Here is an 18912-nt window from a genome sequence, read left to right on the forward strand (position 1 = left end):
TAGCCTGGTATCTACTACTATAGCCTGTATCTACTACTATAGCCTGGTATCTACTACTATAGCCTGTATCTACTACTATAGCCTGGTATCTACTACTATACCCTGTTATCTACTACTATAGCCTGGTATCTACTACTATACCCTGTATCTACTACTATAGCCTGGTATCTACTACTATAGCCCGTTCAAAGACACGTACATCTTTTGTACTACAATACCCTGTATCTACTACTATAGCCTGGTATCTACTATTATAGCCTGGTATCTACTACTATAGCCTGGTATCTACTACTATAGCCTGTATCTACTACTATAGCCTGGTATCTACTACTATAGCCTGGTATCTACTACTATAGCCTGTATCTACTACTATACCCCGTTCAAAGACACGTACATCTTTTGTCTTGTCCATTCATCCATCTGAATGGCAAACATCTCAATATTAGGAAGGTGTTCGTAATGTTTGTTTTTGGTATACTCCGTGTATATATATAGTACATATGGTGGAACTCAACATATATATACAGTATAGATATATATACACAGCATCTCACCATCTGTTGATTCTTATAGAACACATTATGATTCTCATCATACATGTTATTCCTTAAGTAACGGCGTGAATGAAGAACTGTCAAGGAGTGGCACATCACGTGAAATAGTGAAATAGTTTTCAAAAGCAACGTGAGAAGTTGATTTTAAATAAAGTGTAATTTTTCAATTAGCCAGTTTACTCTCTGAAAACTGTCCCTAATTGGATATGACTCATAAAGCAATAAAACCCTGTGGCCACATCGTGCCACGTCAACGACAGAATGTGTGCTCACTGCTCACTCCTGGAAACAGGAGACATAGAACTTCCTGTCATTCAGCTGTACTGGACTCTGATTGGCTGGGATAGACATAGAACAAGGTGCTTCCTGTCATACAGCCGTACTGGACTCTGATTGGCTGGGATAGACATAGAACAAGGTGCTTCCTGTCATGCAGCCGTACTGGACTCTGATTGGCTGGGATAGACATAGAACAAGGTGCTTCCTGTCATGCAGCCGTACTGGACTCTGATTAGACATTTACATTTGAGTCATTTAGCAGACACTTATCCAGAACGACTTACAGTCAGTACATTCATCTTCAGATAGCTAGGTAAGACAACCACATATCACAGTCATAGTCAGTACATTCATCTACAGATAGCTAGGTGAACCAGTCATAGTCAGTACATTCATCTCCAGATAGCTAGGTGGGACAACCACATATCACAGTCAATACATTCATCTTCAGATAACTAGGTGGGACAACCACATATCACAGTCATAGTCAGTACATTCATCTTCAGATAGCCAGGTGAGACAACCACATATCACAGTCATAGTCAGTACATTCATCTTCAGATAGCTAGGTGGGACATTAAACGCGGGTCATCGTAATAACCGATGTCATCGCAATAACCGTTGTCATCGCAATAACCGCTGTCATCGTAATAACCACTGTCATCCTTACTCTAGTCCATGTTCCTGAAGTCAATTTTACTGTAGTCCATGTTACTGTAGTCCATGTTCCTGAAGTCAATTTTACTGTAGTCCATGTTACTGTAGTCCATGTTACTGTAGTCCATGTTACTGTAGTCCATGTTACTGTAGTCCCTGTTACTGTAGTCCATGTTACTGTAGTCCATGTTACTCTAGTCCCTGTTACTGTAGTCCATGTTACTCTAGTCCCTGTTACTGTAGCCCATGTTACTGTAGTCCATGTTACTGTAGTCCATATTACTGTAGTCCATGTTACTGTAGTCCCTGTTACTGTAGTCCATGTTACTGTATTCCATGTTACTCTAGTCCATGTTACTGTAGTCCCTGTTACTGTAGTCCATGTTACTGTAGTCCTTGTTACTCTAGTCCATGTTACTGTAGTCCCTGTTACTGTAGTCCATGTTACTGTAGTCCATGTTACTCTAGTCCATGTTACTGTAGTCCCTGTTACTGTAGTCCATGTTACTGTAGTCCATGTTACTCTAGTCCATGTTACTGTAGTCCCTGTTACTGTAGTCCATGTTACTGTATTCCATGTTACTGTAGTCCATGTTACTGTAGTCCCTGTTACTGTATTCCATGTTACTGTATTCCATGTTACTGTATTCCATGTTACTGTAGTCCCTGTTACTGTATTCCATGTTACTGAACCGCACAAAGACCCTGCCGTCCCGACTGAAACGGTTATGACAGTAATTATTATATATTTCCATGACATTCTTCATCCGTAACCGTGAGTTACACGGTTATATAGTATTTGTCCCAGCCCTAATCTGAGCCCAGATGAGAGTGTTTACTGAAGCTAAAGCTATAAATATTCATAGCAGGTTGTTGGAGCCTCCTGAAACCACTGAGCAAAGAACAGCCATTCTGCCTTATACTTCCGTACATTGGCCGTGAAATACCCCCACACACACACACACACTTTTGTACAGTGGTGTAAAATGTACAGCCACTTATAAAGATTAGTGATGCACCATGCCCAAGGCTCCCTGCACTGCACTTCACCCATCCCCCAACCCCCTCCCTCCCTCCATCCTCTCTCTCTCTCTCTCTCTCTCCATCCTCTCTCTCTCTCACTCTCACTCTCCCTCCATCCTCTCTCTCTCTCTCACTCTCCCTCCATCCTCTCTCTCTCGCTCTCCCTCCCTCCCTCCCTCCCTCCCTCCAACATCCTCCCTCCCTCCCTCCCTCCATCCACCACCTCCATCCCTCTATCCTCCCTCCTCCCTCCATCCTCTACCATCCTCCACCATCCTCCATCCTCTACCATCCATCTTCTCCATCCCTCCCTCCTACCTTTTCTCCCTCCTTCCCATCCCTCCCTCCTCCCTTTCCTCCCTCCCTCCCTCCTCCCTTTCATTCCTCCTTCCATCCCTCCCTCCTTCCTTTCCTCCCTCCCTCCCTCCTCCCTTTCCTCCATACATCCTCTACCATGCTCATCCCCTCCTTCTCCCTCCTCCCTCCCCAACATGTCCTGAGAACACTTTAAACACATGTACAAAATAAGCTTCATTTTTTTCCTTTCCTAGTCAATCTCTAAGTGAGACCAGACCAGACACCTTTCCTTTCCTAGTCAATCTCTAAGTGAGACCAGACCAGACACCTTTCCTAGTCAATCTCTAAGTGAGACCAGACCAGACACCTTTCCTTTCCTAGTCAATCTCTAAGTGAGACCAGACCAGACACCTTTCCTAGTCAATCTCTAAGTGAGATCAGACCAGACACCTTTCCTTTCCTAGTCAATCTCTAAGTGAGACCAGACCAGACACCTTTCCTTTCCTAGTCAATCTCTAAGTGAGACCAGACCAGACACCTTTCCTAGTCAATCTCTAAGTGAGACCAGACCAGACACCTTTCCTTTCCTAGTCAATCTCTAAGTGAGACCAGACCAGACCAGACACCTTTCCTAGTCAATCTCTAAGTGAGACCAGACCAGACACCTTTCCTTTCCTAGTCAATCTCTAAGTGAGATCAGACCAGATACCTTTCCTAGTCAATCTCTAAGTGAGATCAGACCAGACACCTTTCCTTTCCTAGTAAATCTCTAAGTGAGACCAGACACCTTTCCTTTCCTAGTAAATCTCAGCCAAATAAAGATAGAGATGTCTACTAGCCAGACCCACTATGCAATTAGGGAGAGTACATTATCATGGCCCTGTTATTGATCTCACTGGTTACAGGCATCAGATGTTTTTTTATATACATCTTACGATGTAAGTCTGCTCTACATATGCAGCACTCCAAGTCTGGTATGGTTTTTATTTATTCAAGCCGGAAGTATTTCAGATCGAAAATATGAAATTGTGTCTGAACACAAATTAAGTTGGTGCGAATCTAAACCTCTCACCTAAAACTGGCACACATATATATATATATATATATAGACAGAGAGAGACAGAGAGAGAGAGAGAGAGAGAGAGAAAGAGAGAGAGAGAGAGAGAGAGAGAGAGAGAGAGAGAGAGAGAGAGAGAGAGAGAGAGGAGAGAGAGAGAGAGAGAGAGGAGAGAGAGAGAGAGAGAGAGAGAGAGGAGAGAGAGAGAGAGAGAGAGAGAGAGAGAGAGAGAGAGAGAGAGAGAGAGAGACAGACAGACAGACAGACAGACAGACAGACAGACAGACAGACAGACAGACAGACAGACAGAGTGTGTTAGGCCCTTATCGAAAGGCTTCAGACTGCGACCATTTTGTGACCCTTTGACTTGGCTGTGTGAGAAAAAAAACAGTAATTGGTCGCATCAGTACGAGCTGAATATTCATTAAATGGTCCCCTCACTCAAAAGTGGGCAGTTAAAACCACGTTTTAGTCAAAACATTAAAGTGAATTATCCTCATGATTCCTGTAATGCGAGTGTCTGACCAACCTCTGGGACTGAATCGCTATAGCCCTGATGTTGTGATGAGCAAACCACTCTCTCTGCCTCTCCACCTTGATGTGTGCTCCGGGGAATTATTATTGTTTTTTTTTTATAGTAGCTATTTTAAAAACCAACATTATTTTACGTGGTTTTGAGATACGGGAGCACGCAAAAAATGCTCATCTGTCGTCACCAGTGCATACGATAGCAGGCTACAACAGTTTTGTAAGGACATTACTGTTGGATGAGTACTGTCACGCCCTAACCATAGTTTGCTTTGTATGTTTCTATGTTTTGTTTGGTCAGGTTGTGATCTGAGTGGGCATTCTATGTTGTATGTCTAGGTTGTCTGTTTCTGTGTTTGGCCTGATATGGTTCTCAATCAGAGGCAGGTGTTTTGCGTTGTCTCTGATTGGGAACCATATTTAGGTAGCCTGTTTTGTATTGTGGGTTGTGGGTTATTGTCTATGTGTAGTGTTTGTGTCAGCACTAGTTTTCATTAGCTTCACGTTCGTCGTTTATTGTTTTGTATTAGTTTGTCAAGTGTTCTTCATTTTCGTCTTCGTTAAATAAATCAAGTATGTATTCATTTTACGCTGCGCCTTGGTCCTCCTGACAAGTACAGGACTACTAACAGCGGGTATTATATTTCATGTTAGCGTTTTCCTTCCTCATGTGGTGAATTAAACCCAAATAATTGTGCGTATGGTATTATGCAAACATAAAGATGTAGGCAAATTCATAAACAACAAACAACAAAATTCAGATAATTCTGGAGCCCTATTTTCAACAGTACAATACAATATCTTATTGTCAACCCACAATTCGTGACTAGGATTAGGTTGCACATTAAAAAAAATATCTTGAAACACGAATTCCTGCTTAGACATGTCAGAAGATGAAACAACTTATTTCTTGACAAGCCAGCCATCTCCAGTAATCTAAAGCACTGTGAATGACTTCATAAAGCTGATTAAATTGTTTTCCCTAACGCGTGACACCGAGGCCACATTTATTTTATTTTTTTGGTACAAAATCAAAGGACTAGTGCCACCAACTGAAAAAGTTTTAGCCAGGAGCCCTGATAGAGGGAAGAGGGAACCATTTGGTACTCAGCTTGTGTGTCTACAGAGAGGCTGGCCCAATCATTAAGCTGCAGCAGCTTGTGTGTCTACAGAGAGGCTGGCCCAATCATTAAGCTGCAGCAGCTTGTGTGTCTACAGAGAGGCTGGCCCAATCATTAAGCTGCAGCAGCTTGTGTGTCTACAGAGAGGCTGGCCCAATCATTAAGCTGCAGCAGCTTGTGTGTCTACAGAGAGGCTGGCCCAATCATTAAGCTGCAGCAGCTTGTGTGTCTACAGAGAGGCTGGCCCAATCATTAAGCTGCAGCAGCTTGTGTGTCTACAGAGAGGCTGGCCCAATCATTAAGCTGCAGCAGCTTGTGTGTCTACAGAGAGGCTGGCCCAATCATTAAGCTGCAGCAGCTTGTGTGTCTACAGAGAGGCTGGCCCAATCATTAAGCTGCAGCAGCTTGTGTGTCTACAGAGAGGCTGGCCCAATCATTAAGCTGCAGCAGCTTGTGTGTCTACAGAGAGGCTGGCCCAATCATTAAGCTGCAGCAGCTTGTGTGTCTACAGAGAGGCTGGCCCAATCATTAAGCTGCAGCAGCTTGTGTGTCTACAGAGAGGCTGGCCCAATCATTAAGCTGCAGCAGCTTGTGTGTCTACAGAGAGGCTGGCCCAATCATTAAGCTGCAGCAGCTTGTGTGTCTACAGAGAGGCTGGCCCAATCATTAAGCTGCAGCAGCTTGTGTGTCTACAGAGAGGCTGGCCCAATCATTAAGCTGCAGCAGCTTGTGTGTCTACAGAGAGGCTGGCCCAATCATTAAGCTGCAGCAGCTTGTGTGTCTACAGAGAGGCTGGCCCAATCATTAAGCTGCAGCAGCTTGTGTGTCTACAGAGAGGCTGGCCCAATCATTAAGCTGCAGCAGCTTGTGTGTCTACAGAGAGGCTGGCCCAATCATTAAGCTGCAGCAGCTTGTGTGTCTACAGAGAGGCTGGCCCAATCATTAAGCTGCAGCAGCTTGTGTGTCTACAGAGAGGCTGGCCCAATCATTAAGCTGCAGCAGCTTGTGTGTCTACAGAGAGGCTGGCCCAATCATTAAGCTGCAGCAGCTTGTGTGTCTACAGAGAGGCTGGCCCAATCATTAAGCTGCAGCAGCTTGTGTGTCTACAGAGAGGCTGGCCCAATCATTAAGCTGCAGCAGCTTGTGTGTCTACAGAGAGGCTGGCCCAATCATTAAGCTGCAGCAGCTTGTGTGTCTACAGAGAGGCTGGCCCAATCATTAAGCTGCAGCAGCTTGTGTGTCTACAGAGAGGCTGGCCCAATCATTAAGCTGCAGCAGCTTGTGTGTCTACAGAGAGGCTGGCCCAATCATTAAGCTGCAGCAGCTTGTGTGTCTACAGAGAGGCTGGCCCAATCATTAAGCTGCAGCAGCTTGTGTGTCTACAGAGAGGCTGGCCCAATCATTAAGCTGCAGCAGCTTGTGTGTCTACAGAGAGGCTGGCCCAATCATTAAGCTGCAGCAGCTTGTGTGTCTACAGAGAGGCTGGCCCAATCATTAAGCTGCAGCAGCTTGTGTGTCTACAGAGAGGCTGGCCCAATCATTAAGCTGCAGCAGCTTGTGGAGAAGATTAAACCCAGTCAATATGACATGGATGTCAGTATTTAGCAGATCTGCGAGAAATACGTCTGTGTTCCTGCTGCCTGCTACCTCAGATGAGACTAGATTACACAACTAATGAGGATATCTTCACTCTCTAGATTACACAACTAATGAGGATATTTTCACTCTCTAGATTACACAACTAATGAGGATATCTTCACTCTCAAGATTGCACAACTAATGAGGATATCTTCACTCTCTAGATCACACAACTAATGAGGATATCTTCACTCTCTAGATTAGACAACTAATGAGGATATCTTCACTCTCTAGATTACACAACTAATTAGGATATCTTCACTCTCTAGATTACACAACTAATGAGGATATCTTCACTCTCTAGATTACACAGCTAATGAGGATATATCACTCTCCTGCACACACAATCAATTGTTGTATTGTGATACTCTGGTGTTGTGGTATTGTAATATTGTGGAATTGTAATATTGTAATATTGTGGTATTGTAATATTGTGGTATTGTGGTATTGTGTTACTGTGGTATTGTAATATTCTGGAATTGTGAAATTGCAGTATTGTGATATTGTGGTATTGTGTTATTGTAATATTGTGGTATTGTAATATTGTGGTATTGTAAAATTGTTGTATTGTGGTATTGTTGTATTGTAATATTGTGGTATTGTAATATTGTGGTACTGCAGTATTGTGTATTGTGGTTTTTTGTATTGTGGTATTGTGGTTTTGTGGTATTGTGATGTTGTGGTAGTGTGGTATTGTAATAGTGTGGCATTGTGGCATTGTGGTATTGTAATATTGTGAATTCTAAATAGTTCATGTGTAATTAGAAAGTAATATTGTAATGTTTGGTTTGATGTGTTGTTATTTATATGATGTGGTCTGTTGTTGTTTTGTTGTGATGTTACTGTTTTAACCTCGTTTGGACTCCAGGAAGAGTAGCTGCTGCCTTGGCTAATGGCGATCCATAATAAACCCCAGGAAGAGTAGCTACTGCCTTGGCTAATGAGGATCCATAATAAACCCCAGGAAGAGTAGCTGCTGCCTTGGCTAAAGGGGATCCATAATAAACCCCAGGAAGAGTAGCTGCTGCCTTGGCTAATGAGGATCCATAATAAACCCCAGGATGAGTAGCTGCTGCCTTGGCTAATGGGGATCCATAATAAACCCCAGGAAGAGTAGCTGCTGCCTTGCCAACAGGAACTAATGGGGATCCATAATAAACCCCAGGAAGAGTAGCTGCTGCCTTGGCTAATGGGGATCCATAATAAACCCCAGGAAGAGTAGCTGCTGCCTTGGCTAATGGGGATCCATAATAAACCCCAGGAAGAGTAGCTGCTGTCTTGGCTAATGGGGATCCATAATAAACCCCAGGAAGAGTAGCTGCTGCCTTGCCAACAGGAACTAATGGGGATCCATAATAAACCCCAGGAAGAGTAGCTGCTGACTTGGCTAATGAGGATCCATAATAAACCCCAGGAAGAGTAGCTGCTGCCTTGGCTAATGGGGATCCATAATAAACCCCAGGAAGAGTAGCTGCTGCCTTGGCTAATGAGGATCCATAATAATCCCCAGGAAGAGTAGCTGCTGCCTTGGCTAATGGGGATCCATAATAAACCCCAGGAAGAGTAGCTGCTGCCTTGGCTAATGGGGATCCATAATGAACCCCAGGAAGAGTAGCTGCTGCCTTGGCTAATGGGGATCCATAATAAACCCCAGGAAGAGTAGCTGCTGCCTTGGCTAATGGGGATCCATAATAAACCCCAGGAAGAGTAGCTGCTGCCTTGGCTAATGGGGATCCATAATGAATCCTAGGAAGAGTAGCTGCTGACTTGGCTAATGGGGATCCATAATAAACCCCAGGAAGAGTAGCTGCTGCCTTGCCAACAGGAACTAATGGGGATCCATAATAAACCCCAGGAAGAGTAGCTGCTAACTTTGTAGGAACTAATGGGGATCTATAATAAACCCCAGGAAGAGAGAGGGATTTATACACTGATGTCCGCTGCATTCAGAGAGAGGGATTTATACACTGCTGTCAGCTGCATTCAGAGAGAGGGATTTATACACTACTCTACACTGCTGTCCGCTGCATTCAGAGAGAGGGATTTATACACTGCTGTCCGCTGCATTCAGAGAGAGGGATTTATACACTGCTGTCCGCTGTATTCAGAGAGAGGGATTTAAACACTGATGTCCGCTGCATTCAGAGAGAGGGATTTATACACTGCTGTCCGCTGCATTCAGAGAGAGGGATTTATACACTGCTGTCCGCTGCATTCAGAGAGAGGGATTTATACACTGATGTCCTCTGCATTCAGAGAGAGGGATTTATACACTGCTGTCAGCTGCATTCAGAGAGAGGGATTTAAACACTGCTGTCCGCTGCATTCAGAGAGAGGGATTTAAACACTGCTATCCTCTGCATTCAGAGAGAGGGATTTAAACACTGATGTCCGCTGCATTCAGAGAGAGGGATTTATACACTGCTGTCAGCTGCATTCAGAGAGAGGGATTTATACACTGCTGTCCGCTGCATTCAGAGAGAGGGATTTATACACTACTCTACACTGCTGTCCGCTGCATTCAGAGAGAGGGATTTATACACTACTCTACACTGCTGTCAGCTGCATTCAGAGAGAGGGATTTATAAACTACTCTACACTGCTGTCCGCTGCATTCAGAGAGAGGGATTTATACACTACTCTACACTGCTGTCCGCTGCATTCAGAGAGAGCGATTTAAACACTGCTGTCTGCTGCATTCAGAGAGAGGGATTTATACACTGCTGTCAGCTGCATTCAGAGAGAGGGATTTATACACTGCTGTCCGCTGATTTCAGAGAGAGGGATTTATACACTACTCTACACTGCTGTCCGCTGCATTCAGAGAGAGGGATTTATACACTACTCTACACTGCTGTCCGCTGCATTCGTAGAGAGGGATTTAAACACGGATGTCCGCTGCATTCAGAGAGAGGGATTTATACACTGCTGTCTGCTGCATTCAGAGAGAGGGATTTAAACACTGCTGTCCGCTGCATTCAGAGAGAGGGATTTATACACTGCTGTCTGCTGCATTCAGAGAGAGGGATTTAAACACTGCTGTCAGCTGCATTCAGAGAGAGGGATTTATCCACTGCTGTCCGCTGCATTCAGAGAGAGGGATTTATACACTCCTGTCCGCTGCATTCAGAGAGAGGGATTTAAACACTGCTGTCCGCTGCATTCAGAGAGAGGGATTTATACACTGCTGTCTGCTGCATTCAGAGAGAGGGATTTATACACTACTCTACACTGCTGTCCGCTGCATTCAGAGAGAGGGATTTATACACTGCTGTCCGCTGCATTCAGAGAGAGGGATTTATACACTACTGTCAGCTGCATTCAGAGAGAGGGATTTAAACACTGCTGTCCGCTGCATTCAGAGAGAGGGATTTAAACACGGATGTCCCCTGCATTCAGAGAGAGGGATTTAAACACTGCTGTCTGCTGCATTCAGAGAGAGGGATTTATACACTGCTGTCCGCTGCATTCAGAGAGAGGGATTTATACACTGCTGTCCGCTGCATTCAGAGAGAGGGATTTACACACTGCTGTCAGCTGCATTCAGAGAGAGGGATTTAAACACTGCTGTCCGCTGCATTCAGAGAGAGGGATTTATCCACTGCTGTCCGCTGCATTCAGAGAGAGGGATTTAAACACTACTCTACACTGCTGTCCACTGCATTCAGAGAGAGGGATTATACACTGCTGTCCACTGCATTCAGAGAGAGGGATTATACACTGCTGTCCGCTGCATTCAGAGAGAGGGATTTAAACACTACTCTACACTGCTGTCCACTGCATTCAGAGAGAGGGATTATACACTGCTGTCCACTGCATTCAGAGAGAGGGATTTAAACACTGCTGTCCGCTGCATTCAGAGAGAGGGATTTATACACTGCTGTCCGCTGCATTCAGAGAGAGGGATTTATACACTGCTGTCCGCTGCATTCAGAGAGAGGGATTTATACACTGCTGTCAGCTGCATTCAGAGAGAGGGATTTATACACTGCTGTCCGCTGCATTCAGAGAGAGGGATTTATACACTACTCCACACTGATGTGATCTGCTTTACCAGCACATAACACTTTGGTTTGTTTGAATTATTTGACATTGACTTCAAATATAAAGGGTAACCAGAAATACAAACAAGATATTATTCCAATACTTATGTGGAGACGGCCCACATAATTTTACTGTGGTCATTCAGCTCTAACGGCATAGGTATCAGACATTATGATTAGCCTACAAATCACACCCTGCAGGGACTATTTTAAAAACCCTCTCTCACTGTCTCATACACACCCTATTTGAGACACCCTCTCTAACACATCGTATTTGAGATACCCTATTTGAGACTCCCTATTTGAGACACCCTATTTGAGACACCCAATTTGAGACACCCAATTTGAGACACCCTCTCCAACACACCCTATTTGAGACACCCAATTTGAGACACCCTATGTGCGACACCCTATTTGAGACACCCTATTTGAGGATCCCTCTCTAACTGTGTCTCAATTGTCTAGGAGGTACCCACCAGTCCCCAGATTACCAGTCTCTACAGTACTAGTCTAGGAGGTACCCACCAGTTCCCAGATTACCAGTCTCTACAGTACTAGTCTAGGAGGTACCCACCAGTCCCCAGATTACCAGTCTCTACAGTACTAGTCTAGGAGGTACCCACCAGTCCCCAGATTACCAGTCTCTACAGTACTAGTCTAGGAGGTACCCACCGGTCCCCAGATTACCAGTCTCTACAGTACTAGTCTAGGAGGTACCCACCAGTCCCCAGATTACCAGTCTCTACAGTACTAGTCTAGGAGGTACCCACCGGTCCCCAGTTTACGAGTCTCTACAGTACTAGTCTAGGAGGTACCCACTAGTCCCCAGATTACCAGTCTCTACAGTACTAGTCTAGGAGGTACCCACCAGTCCCCAGATTACCAGTCTCTACAGTACTAGTCTAGGAGGTACCCACCAATCCCCAGATTACCAGTCTCTACAGTACTAGTCTAGGAGGTACCCACCAATCCCCAGATTACGGGTCTCTACAGTACTAGTCTAGGAGGTACCCACCAGTCCCCAGATTACCAGTCTCTACAGTACTAGTCTAGGAGGTACCCACCAATCCCCAGATTACGGGTCTCTACAGTACTAGTCTAGGAGGTACCCACCAATCCCCAGATTACGGGTCTCTACAGTACTAGTCTAGGAGGTACCCACCAATCCCCAGATTACCAGTCTCTACAGTACTAGTCTAGGAGGTACCCACCAATCCCCAGATTACGGGTCTCTACAGTACTAGTCTAGGAGGTAGTGCTGAGCGATCAACCAACAATTTGGTTATTTTTCTTTTTTTTAACAACTAATTGACCAAAATCAGATAAATTATTTGAATTCATTTTTGTAATTTTTTTCTCCCTTTGATCTAAGTGCGCACATTGTTCCTTTTCTCTATAGATTAATCAGATCAAGCCAGAACTGTGCAATGTAGCAGGGAGTTGTAGTTTCTCTATAGATTAATCAGATCAAGCCAGAACTGTGCAATGTAGCAGGGAGTTGTAGTTTCTCTATAGATTAATCACATCAAGCCAGAACTGTGCAATGTAGCAGGGAGTTGTAGTTTCTCTGTAGATTAAACAGATCAAGCCAGAACGGTGCAATGTAGCAGGGAGTTGTAGTTCCCAACAAGCAACTATTCTACATAGTTTACTGCAGAAAAAGAATGTGTCAATCAACGACAATGACCATATTCCATTGTGTACCTACTTGTCCGGTCCGTGTTTCTTTTACGTCTGCTACATAAAAAAAGACAGAAGAATGCAGGACCAAGAAGGGGACGGAAAACAGTTTCTTCGCAAGGTATCTCTACTTAAAAATTCATGCTCTAAGTCAGGGGTTTCCAGTCCTGGGGAACCCCCCCCCGTCCTGTCCCCCCCCCCCCCCCCCCCCCCCCCCCCCCCCCCCCCCCCCCCCCCCCCCCCCCCCGTCCTGTCCCTCCCCCCAGGCGCTACACAGCTGATTCACATAACCAACTCATCATCAAGCTTTGATTATTTAAATCAGCTGTGTGGTGATAGGGCAAAAAAACAAAACATGCAAGGGGGAGGAGCCGAGTTTGGGGAACCATGATCTAAGTGATTGATAGTTGTTATTCAGATCAATCAATAGACGATGCTTTTTACTTTGAATAGATCTTTAGAGATGAGACGATGACTTTGTAATGAAATAATACATTCATCAAACAAAACAAATGTAATATAAACAACAGCTGAAATATTTTCTTAAAAGTAATATGAATAACTGATGGTTAATAAATGATAAGCAGTACTGGGTCAGTCACCACCATCATGGGGAACTTGTATTCATTGTTTTATTCTATGTTGTCATACCATTCAACCCACATAATGCATAGTGCATTTAATGTTTAAAAAAGAAGAAGAATGGGACCGAAACACAACCGACCTCAAAAAGCACTAACGCTCAGTACTACAATGACAAACCCACCTGCTAGTCGTTGACCTGATAATAACGCTGTACTAGTGTATAATGACGAGGTAGGACTATGGATGTGTTTTGTGTCTGGGTGGAGATGAGGGTGGGGGGTGGGTAGGATAAAGGCTATGCCACTAGTTGAGTACTATAGAGGCTATATAGGCAGTAGACCAGCCTAGATCAGCTTGATTAAATGTGGTTAGATTTACATAGTCAGTCTACTAGGCTCAAGCAGGTGACCTATTGACACAAATACACTGTATTCCCTCAATGAACATCAATGTAAAAGGTTATTATAGTTACTATAACACATTTTATTGTGAAGTCTAAATATAGAGGTTCAGAGATATTATTATACCTACACACAGAGAGCGAGAGAGAAAAGGAGAGAGAGAGTGAGAGAGAGAGAAAGAGAGGAGAGAGAGAGAGAGAGAGAGAGAGAGAGGAGAGAGAGGAGAGAGAGAGAGAGAGAGAGAGAGGAGAAAGAGAGAGAGAGGAGAGAGGAGAGAGGAGAGAGAGAGAGAGAGAGAGAGAGAGAGAGAGAAAAGGAGAGAGAGAGAGAAAGAGAGAGAGAGAAAGAGAGAGAATAGATTCGACCAGGAGCAAATTGCCAATTCAGAGTTATTTCATTCTAGCCAATCAGCAAATCAACAGGGTTGTAAAAATAATACAACGAGAAGTAATTAGTTTGCGTGAAACACGTAGACTAAGATATGCAGGAAAATGTTAAACAGACGGAAAAAGGCAGCAACATTTTTATAAAACCCGAGTAAAAGTCAAGCGTGAAGCTGTTGGCTTCTCTGCAACAGTACGAAGACCAATACGCATCCAATGGAAGCCTACCTCCAGCAATAGCCTACAGCCGATGTGTCAACGAAATACATCTGTATGCAACACACAACACAGCGTCTCTTTTCTTTTTGTGCGCACGCACACCCGCATAGTTGACATGTTTCGACATTGAAATATGTTGTATTCAGAGACTTACTAGATGATGTTGAATCGCCGGCGAGATAGCATAACCAGACAAATACCGAAAGTATTTTCAGGCAAATACATCCAAATGATCCCTCCATGATTGCGCTTCACCGCTGAGCGACACTAGTCCCACTATCACAAAAAAATCCTTCTCTATAAAACCACACAACGCACGAATCAGTTCGTTAACGCCGTGCGTATGGAACCGGTTGCTCCCCCCAAAAAAATCTCCCAATACAATAGCAACAAAAAGCAGGTACTGCGGTGATAAGTTTCCAAGTTATGAAGCAACAACTAAAACCGTTAGTTCTCCATCTTTTTCTGCGCAAGGGCTCCAAGCGTAACGCGGTAGAAATCCCCAAGACTTGGGAAAGGACATGCAGGCTCCGGATACTCGTAACGGGAGCTGTCCAGTGGTTCACTGTGGGAGACCAGTGAGAGAGAAGAGATGGGTACGCGAATTCATTGATCTAACGGTGTTGGAGGTAAAGAGTGGAGTGACATAAACTCCACTGGAACGGACTGGAGCGTTTGCAGGATCGATGGAACTATGGAATCAACGGAGTGTTCTAGCTAGGATTCCAGGCTGGTTGAGGGGAATGAGAGAGCTCGCCTGCCATCTCTGGTCAAATTAAGAACTATAAATACGATTAATCTCCACTCTCCAGAGTCATGAGGTCATGCCACCTACACTGTGTGGTGGAACAAATCAAATTATTTGACTTTTTTCTGGAAGCTAGGATATTACATTTTTACCAATGATGAAGAGTGACAGAGAGGAAGTATTCACCCATAAGAAAGTCATACATATTACAGGAATAATTGTGAATGTGAACTATTCTGATTTATGCACAATTATCCAACAAATCTAGGAAATAATTTTTAGCTAAAATGGTATACAGCGTGAAAACATGACAGGGAAATCAATGTGAAGATTTGTGTCAGGCTGTTGTTAAGCGCCTAGTGGGTTAATGTTGTCTTAAGACAGGAGGATTAGTCCTACATGGGTTCAATTAACCTACCAGGTCAGAGGATTCGTCTACCTGGGATCATTAACCTACCAGGTCAGAGGATTAGTCTACCTGGGTTCAATTAACTACCAGATCAGAGGAATAGTCTACCTGGGTTCATTAACCTACCAGGTCAGAGGATTAGTCTATCTGGGTTCAATTAACTACCAGATCAGAGGAATAGTCTACCTGGGTTCAATAACCTACCAGGTCAGAGGAATAATCTACCTGGGATCATTAACCTACCAGGTCAGAGGATTAGTCTACCTGGGTTCATTAACCTACCAGGTCAGAGGATTAGTCTACCTGGGTTCAATAACCTACCAGGTCAGAGGAATAGTCTACCTGGGTTCAATTAACCTACCAGGTCAGAGGATTAGTCTACCTGGGTTCAATTAACCTACCAGGTCAGAGGATTAGTCTACCTGGGTTCAATTAACCTACCAGGTCAGAGGAATAGTCTACCTGGGTTCATTAACCTACCAGGTCAGAGGAATAGTCTACCTGGGTTCATTAAACTACCAGGTCAGAGGAATAGTCCTACCTGGGTTCATTAACCTACCAGGTCAGAGGAATAGTCTACCTGCGTTTAATAACCTACCAGGTCAGAGGAACAGTCTACCTGGGTTCATTAACCTACCAGGTCAGAGGAATAGTCCTACCTGGGTTCAATAAACTACCTGGTCAGAGGAATAGTCTACCTGGGTTCAATAAACTACCTGGTCAGAGGAATAGTCTACCTGGGTTCAATAAACTACCAGGTCAGAGGAATAGTCCTACCTGGGTTCAATAGGTCAGCGTACGGGACTCAGATCCCACAGATGATGTTCATCAAGGCCAGGTTCTGGGGTTGATGTGGAGAGGAAGAGGAGGAGGATGATGAAGAGGATGAGGAGGTGGTGGGGAAGGATGAGGAAGAGGATGAGGAGGTGGTGGGGAAGGATGAGGAAGAGGATGAGGAGGTGGTGGGGAAGGATGAGGAAGAGGAAAATGATGAGGAGGTGGTGGAGAAGAATGAGGAAGAGGATGAGGATGAGGAGGTGGTGGAGAAGAATGAGGAAGAGGATGAGGAGGTGGTGGGGAAGGACGAGGAAGAGGATGAGGATGAGGAGGTGGTGGGGAAGGATGAGGAAGAGCATGATGAGGTGGTGGAGAAGAATGAGGAAAATGATGAGGAGGTGGTGGAGAAGAATGAGGAAGAGGATGAGGATGAGGAGGGGAAGGATGAGGAAGAGGAAAATGATGAGGAGGTGGTGGAGAAGAATGAGGAAGAGGATGAGGATGAGGAGGTGGTGGAGAAGAATGAGGAAGAGGATGAGGAGGTGGTGGGGAAGGACGAGGAAGAGGATGAGGATGAGGAGGTGGTGGGGAAGGATGAGGAAGAGCATGATGAGGTGGTGGAGAAGAATGAGGAAAATGATGAGGAGGTGGTGGAGAAGAATGAGGAAGAGGATGAGGATGAGGAGGGGGTGGAGAAGGATGAGGAAGAGGATAAGGAGGTGGTGGGGAAGGATGAGGAAGAGGATAAGGAGGTGGTGGGGAAGGATGAGGATGAGGAAAATGATGAGGAGGTAGTGGAGAAGGACGAGGAAGAGGATGAGGATGAGGAGGTGGTGGAGAAGGATGAGGAAGATGATGAGGAGGTGGTGGAGAAGGACGAGGAAGAGGAAGAGGAGGTGGTGGAGAAGGATGAGGAAGAGGACGAGGAGGTCAAAGGGGATAAAGTGAATCAGAAGTGCTTTGGTGAACTACAGAAGCGTGATGATAACCTTATCCGTGACCTAAAAACTAAACTTAGCGCTTTACCATCTTCAAGCAACAACTTGAAAAACGACTATAGCTAAGCAAGAAATGAAAACAGCAACTTAAATGATCAGTCACACTTTTTTTTAAATTTACAAATATATTTACTTTTTAAATTATATTGTCACTAAGAATAAATTGAATGTTCAGTGTTGTAAGGCATAAATACTGTACGGAACTAAGGGCTATTTCCCTGTCACCCTCTCTTCCATTCCACTACTATTCTTCTGTAAGCCCCAACGCACAGACAAAATACAAAATGGAGTACAGAATAAACCCACTAGAGAGAACTGCTTCAGTCAACACATTAGTAATGATGTAGCCTATTACCATAGTACACAGACACAGTCCCCATCTAGCCCTGCTGGTTTAATCTGTCTCAGTATGGAGTTGGGGTTGGGTTAGGGTTAAGGTTAGGGCTAGGGTTTATTCACAGAGCAAAGCACAGAGAGATCCTTGATGAAAACCTGCTTCAATAGCTCTCGGGACCTCAGACTGGAGTGAAGGTTCACCTTCCAACTGGATAACAAGCCTAACATGCTAAATCACACGCGTCGCGTCGCGTCATGCTCGAGCGTTGCAAAATATATTTACACATACGTGTTATTCAAGCATTGCACCCACACTGTTCGCGTGCGTCAACGAGCGTCTGCGCAGACAGGCGCTAAAATATGACTTGGTTCTATTTGTGAAGCTTGATGTGCTGCAAGTCCCGCCTCTGCCAACCCCTCATTGTTTTTTAGGAACATATACCCATGTGCCATCTCATCATTGATTTTTAGGGGCATATCCCTGGACAAATTAGCTAGCAACGTCAAGCTAGCTATCTAAATTGCCATAAATGTTTAATGCTTTTTGACATTAACATAGTTTGTTCAGAGTTCATTTGGATATTTCAACCTGTGTTGAAAGCAGCCAGAGCCGTCCTCCTGTACGGGGCCCACTGCGAAGGTCTCCTGTCCGGGGCCCGCTGCGAAGGTCCCCAGCCCGGGGTCGGCGGTAAGGGTCCAGATCCGTCCTCCTGTCCGGGGCCCGCTGCGAAGGTCCCCGGCCCGGGGTCGGCGGTAAGGGTCCAGAGCCGTCCTCCTATCCGGGGCCCGCTGCGAAGGTCCCCGGCCCGGGGTCGGCGGTAAGGGTCCAGAGCCGTCCTCCTATCCGGGGCCCGCTGCGAAGGTCCCCGGCCCGGGGTCGGCGGTAAGGGTCCAGAGGCGCCACCTAAGTGGGCCAAGACTAAGGTGGAGCGGAGTCCACGTCCCGCACCAGAGCCGCCACCGCGGTGAAATGCCCATCCAGACCCTCCCCTATAGGTTCAGGTTTTGCGGCCGGAGTCCGCACCTTTGGGGGGGAGGGGGTACTGTCACGCCCTGACCGTAGAGCATTCTATGTCTGGTGTTCTATGGTGACCTTGTTTTGTATTTCTATGTGTTTGGCCTGGTAGGGTTCCCAATCAGAGGCAGCTGTCTACCGTTGTCTCTGATTGAGAATCATAC

General features: G+C 45.1%; 1 protein-coding gene across 1 annotated transcript in view; it reads right to left on the reverse strand.

The window, feature by feature from the left end:
- The window catches only part of LOC129869623 (netrin receptor DCC-like), a 210404-nt gene extending 195252 nt beyond the window's left edge, over positions 1-15152 (reverse strand). Inside the window, exon 1 of the mRNA XM_055944208.1 lies at positions 14620-15152. Coding sequence (XP_055800183.1) covers positions 14620-14707 — 88 coding nt within the window. The 5' untranslated portion in view covers positions 14708-15152. The remainder of the gene's footprint in view (positions 1-14619) is intronic.
- Positions 15153-18912: the final 3760 nt, after the last annotated feature.

Source organism: Salvelinus fontinalis, chromosome 2 (genome assembly GCF_029448725.1).
Source record: "Salvelinus fontinalis isolate EN_2023a chromosome 2, ASM2944872v1, whole genome shotgun sequence".
NCBI lineage: Eukaryota > Metazoa > Chordata > Actinopteri > Salmoniformes > Salmonidae > Salvelinus > Salvelinus fontinalis.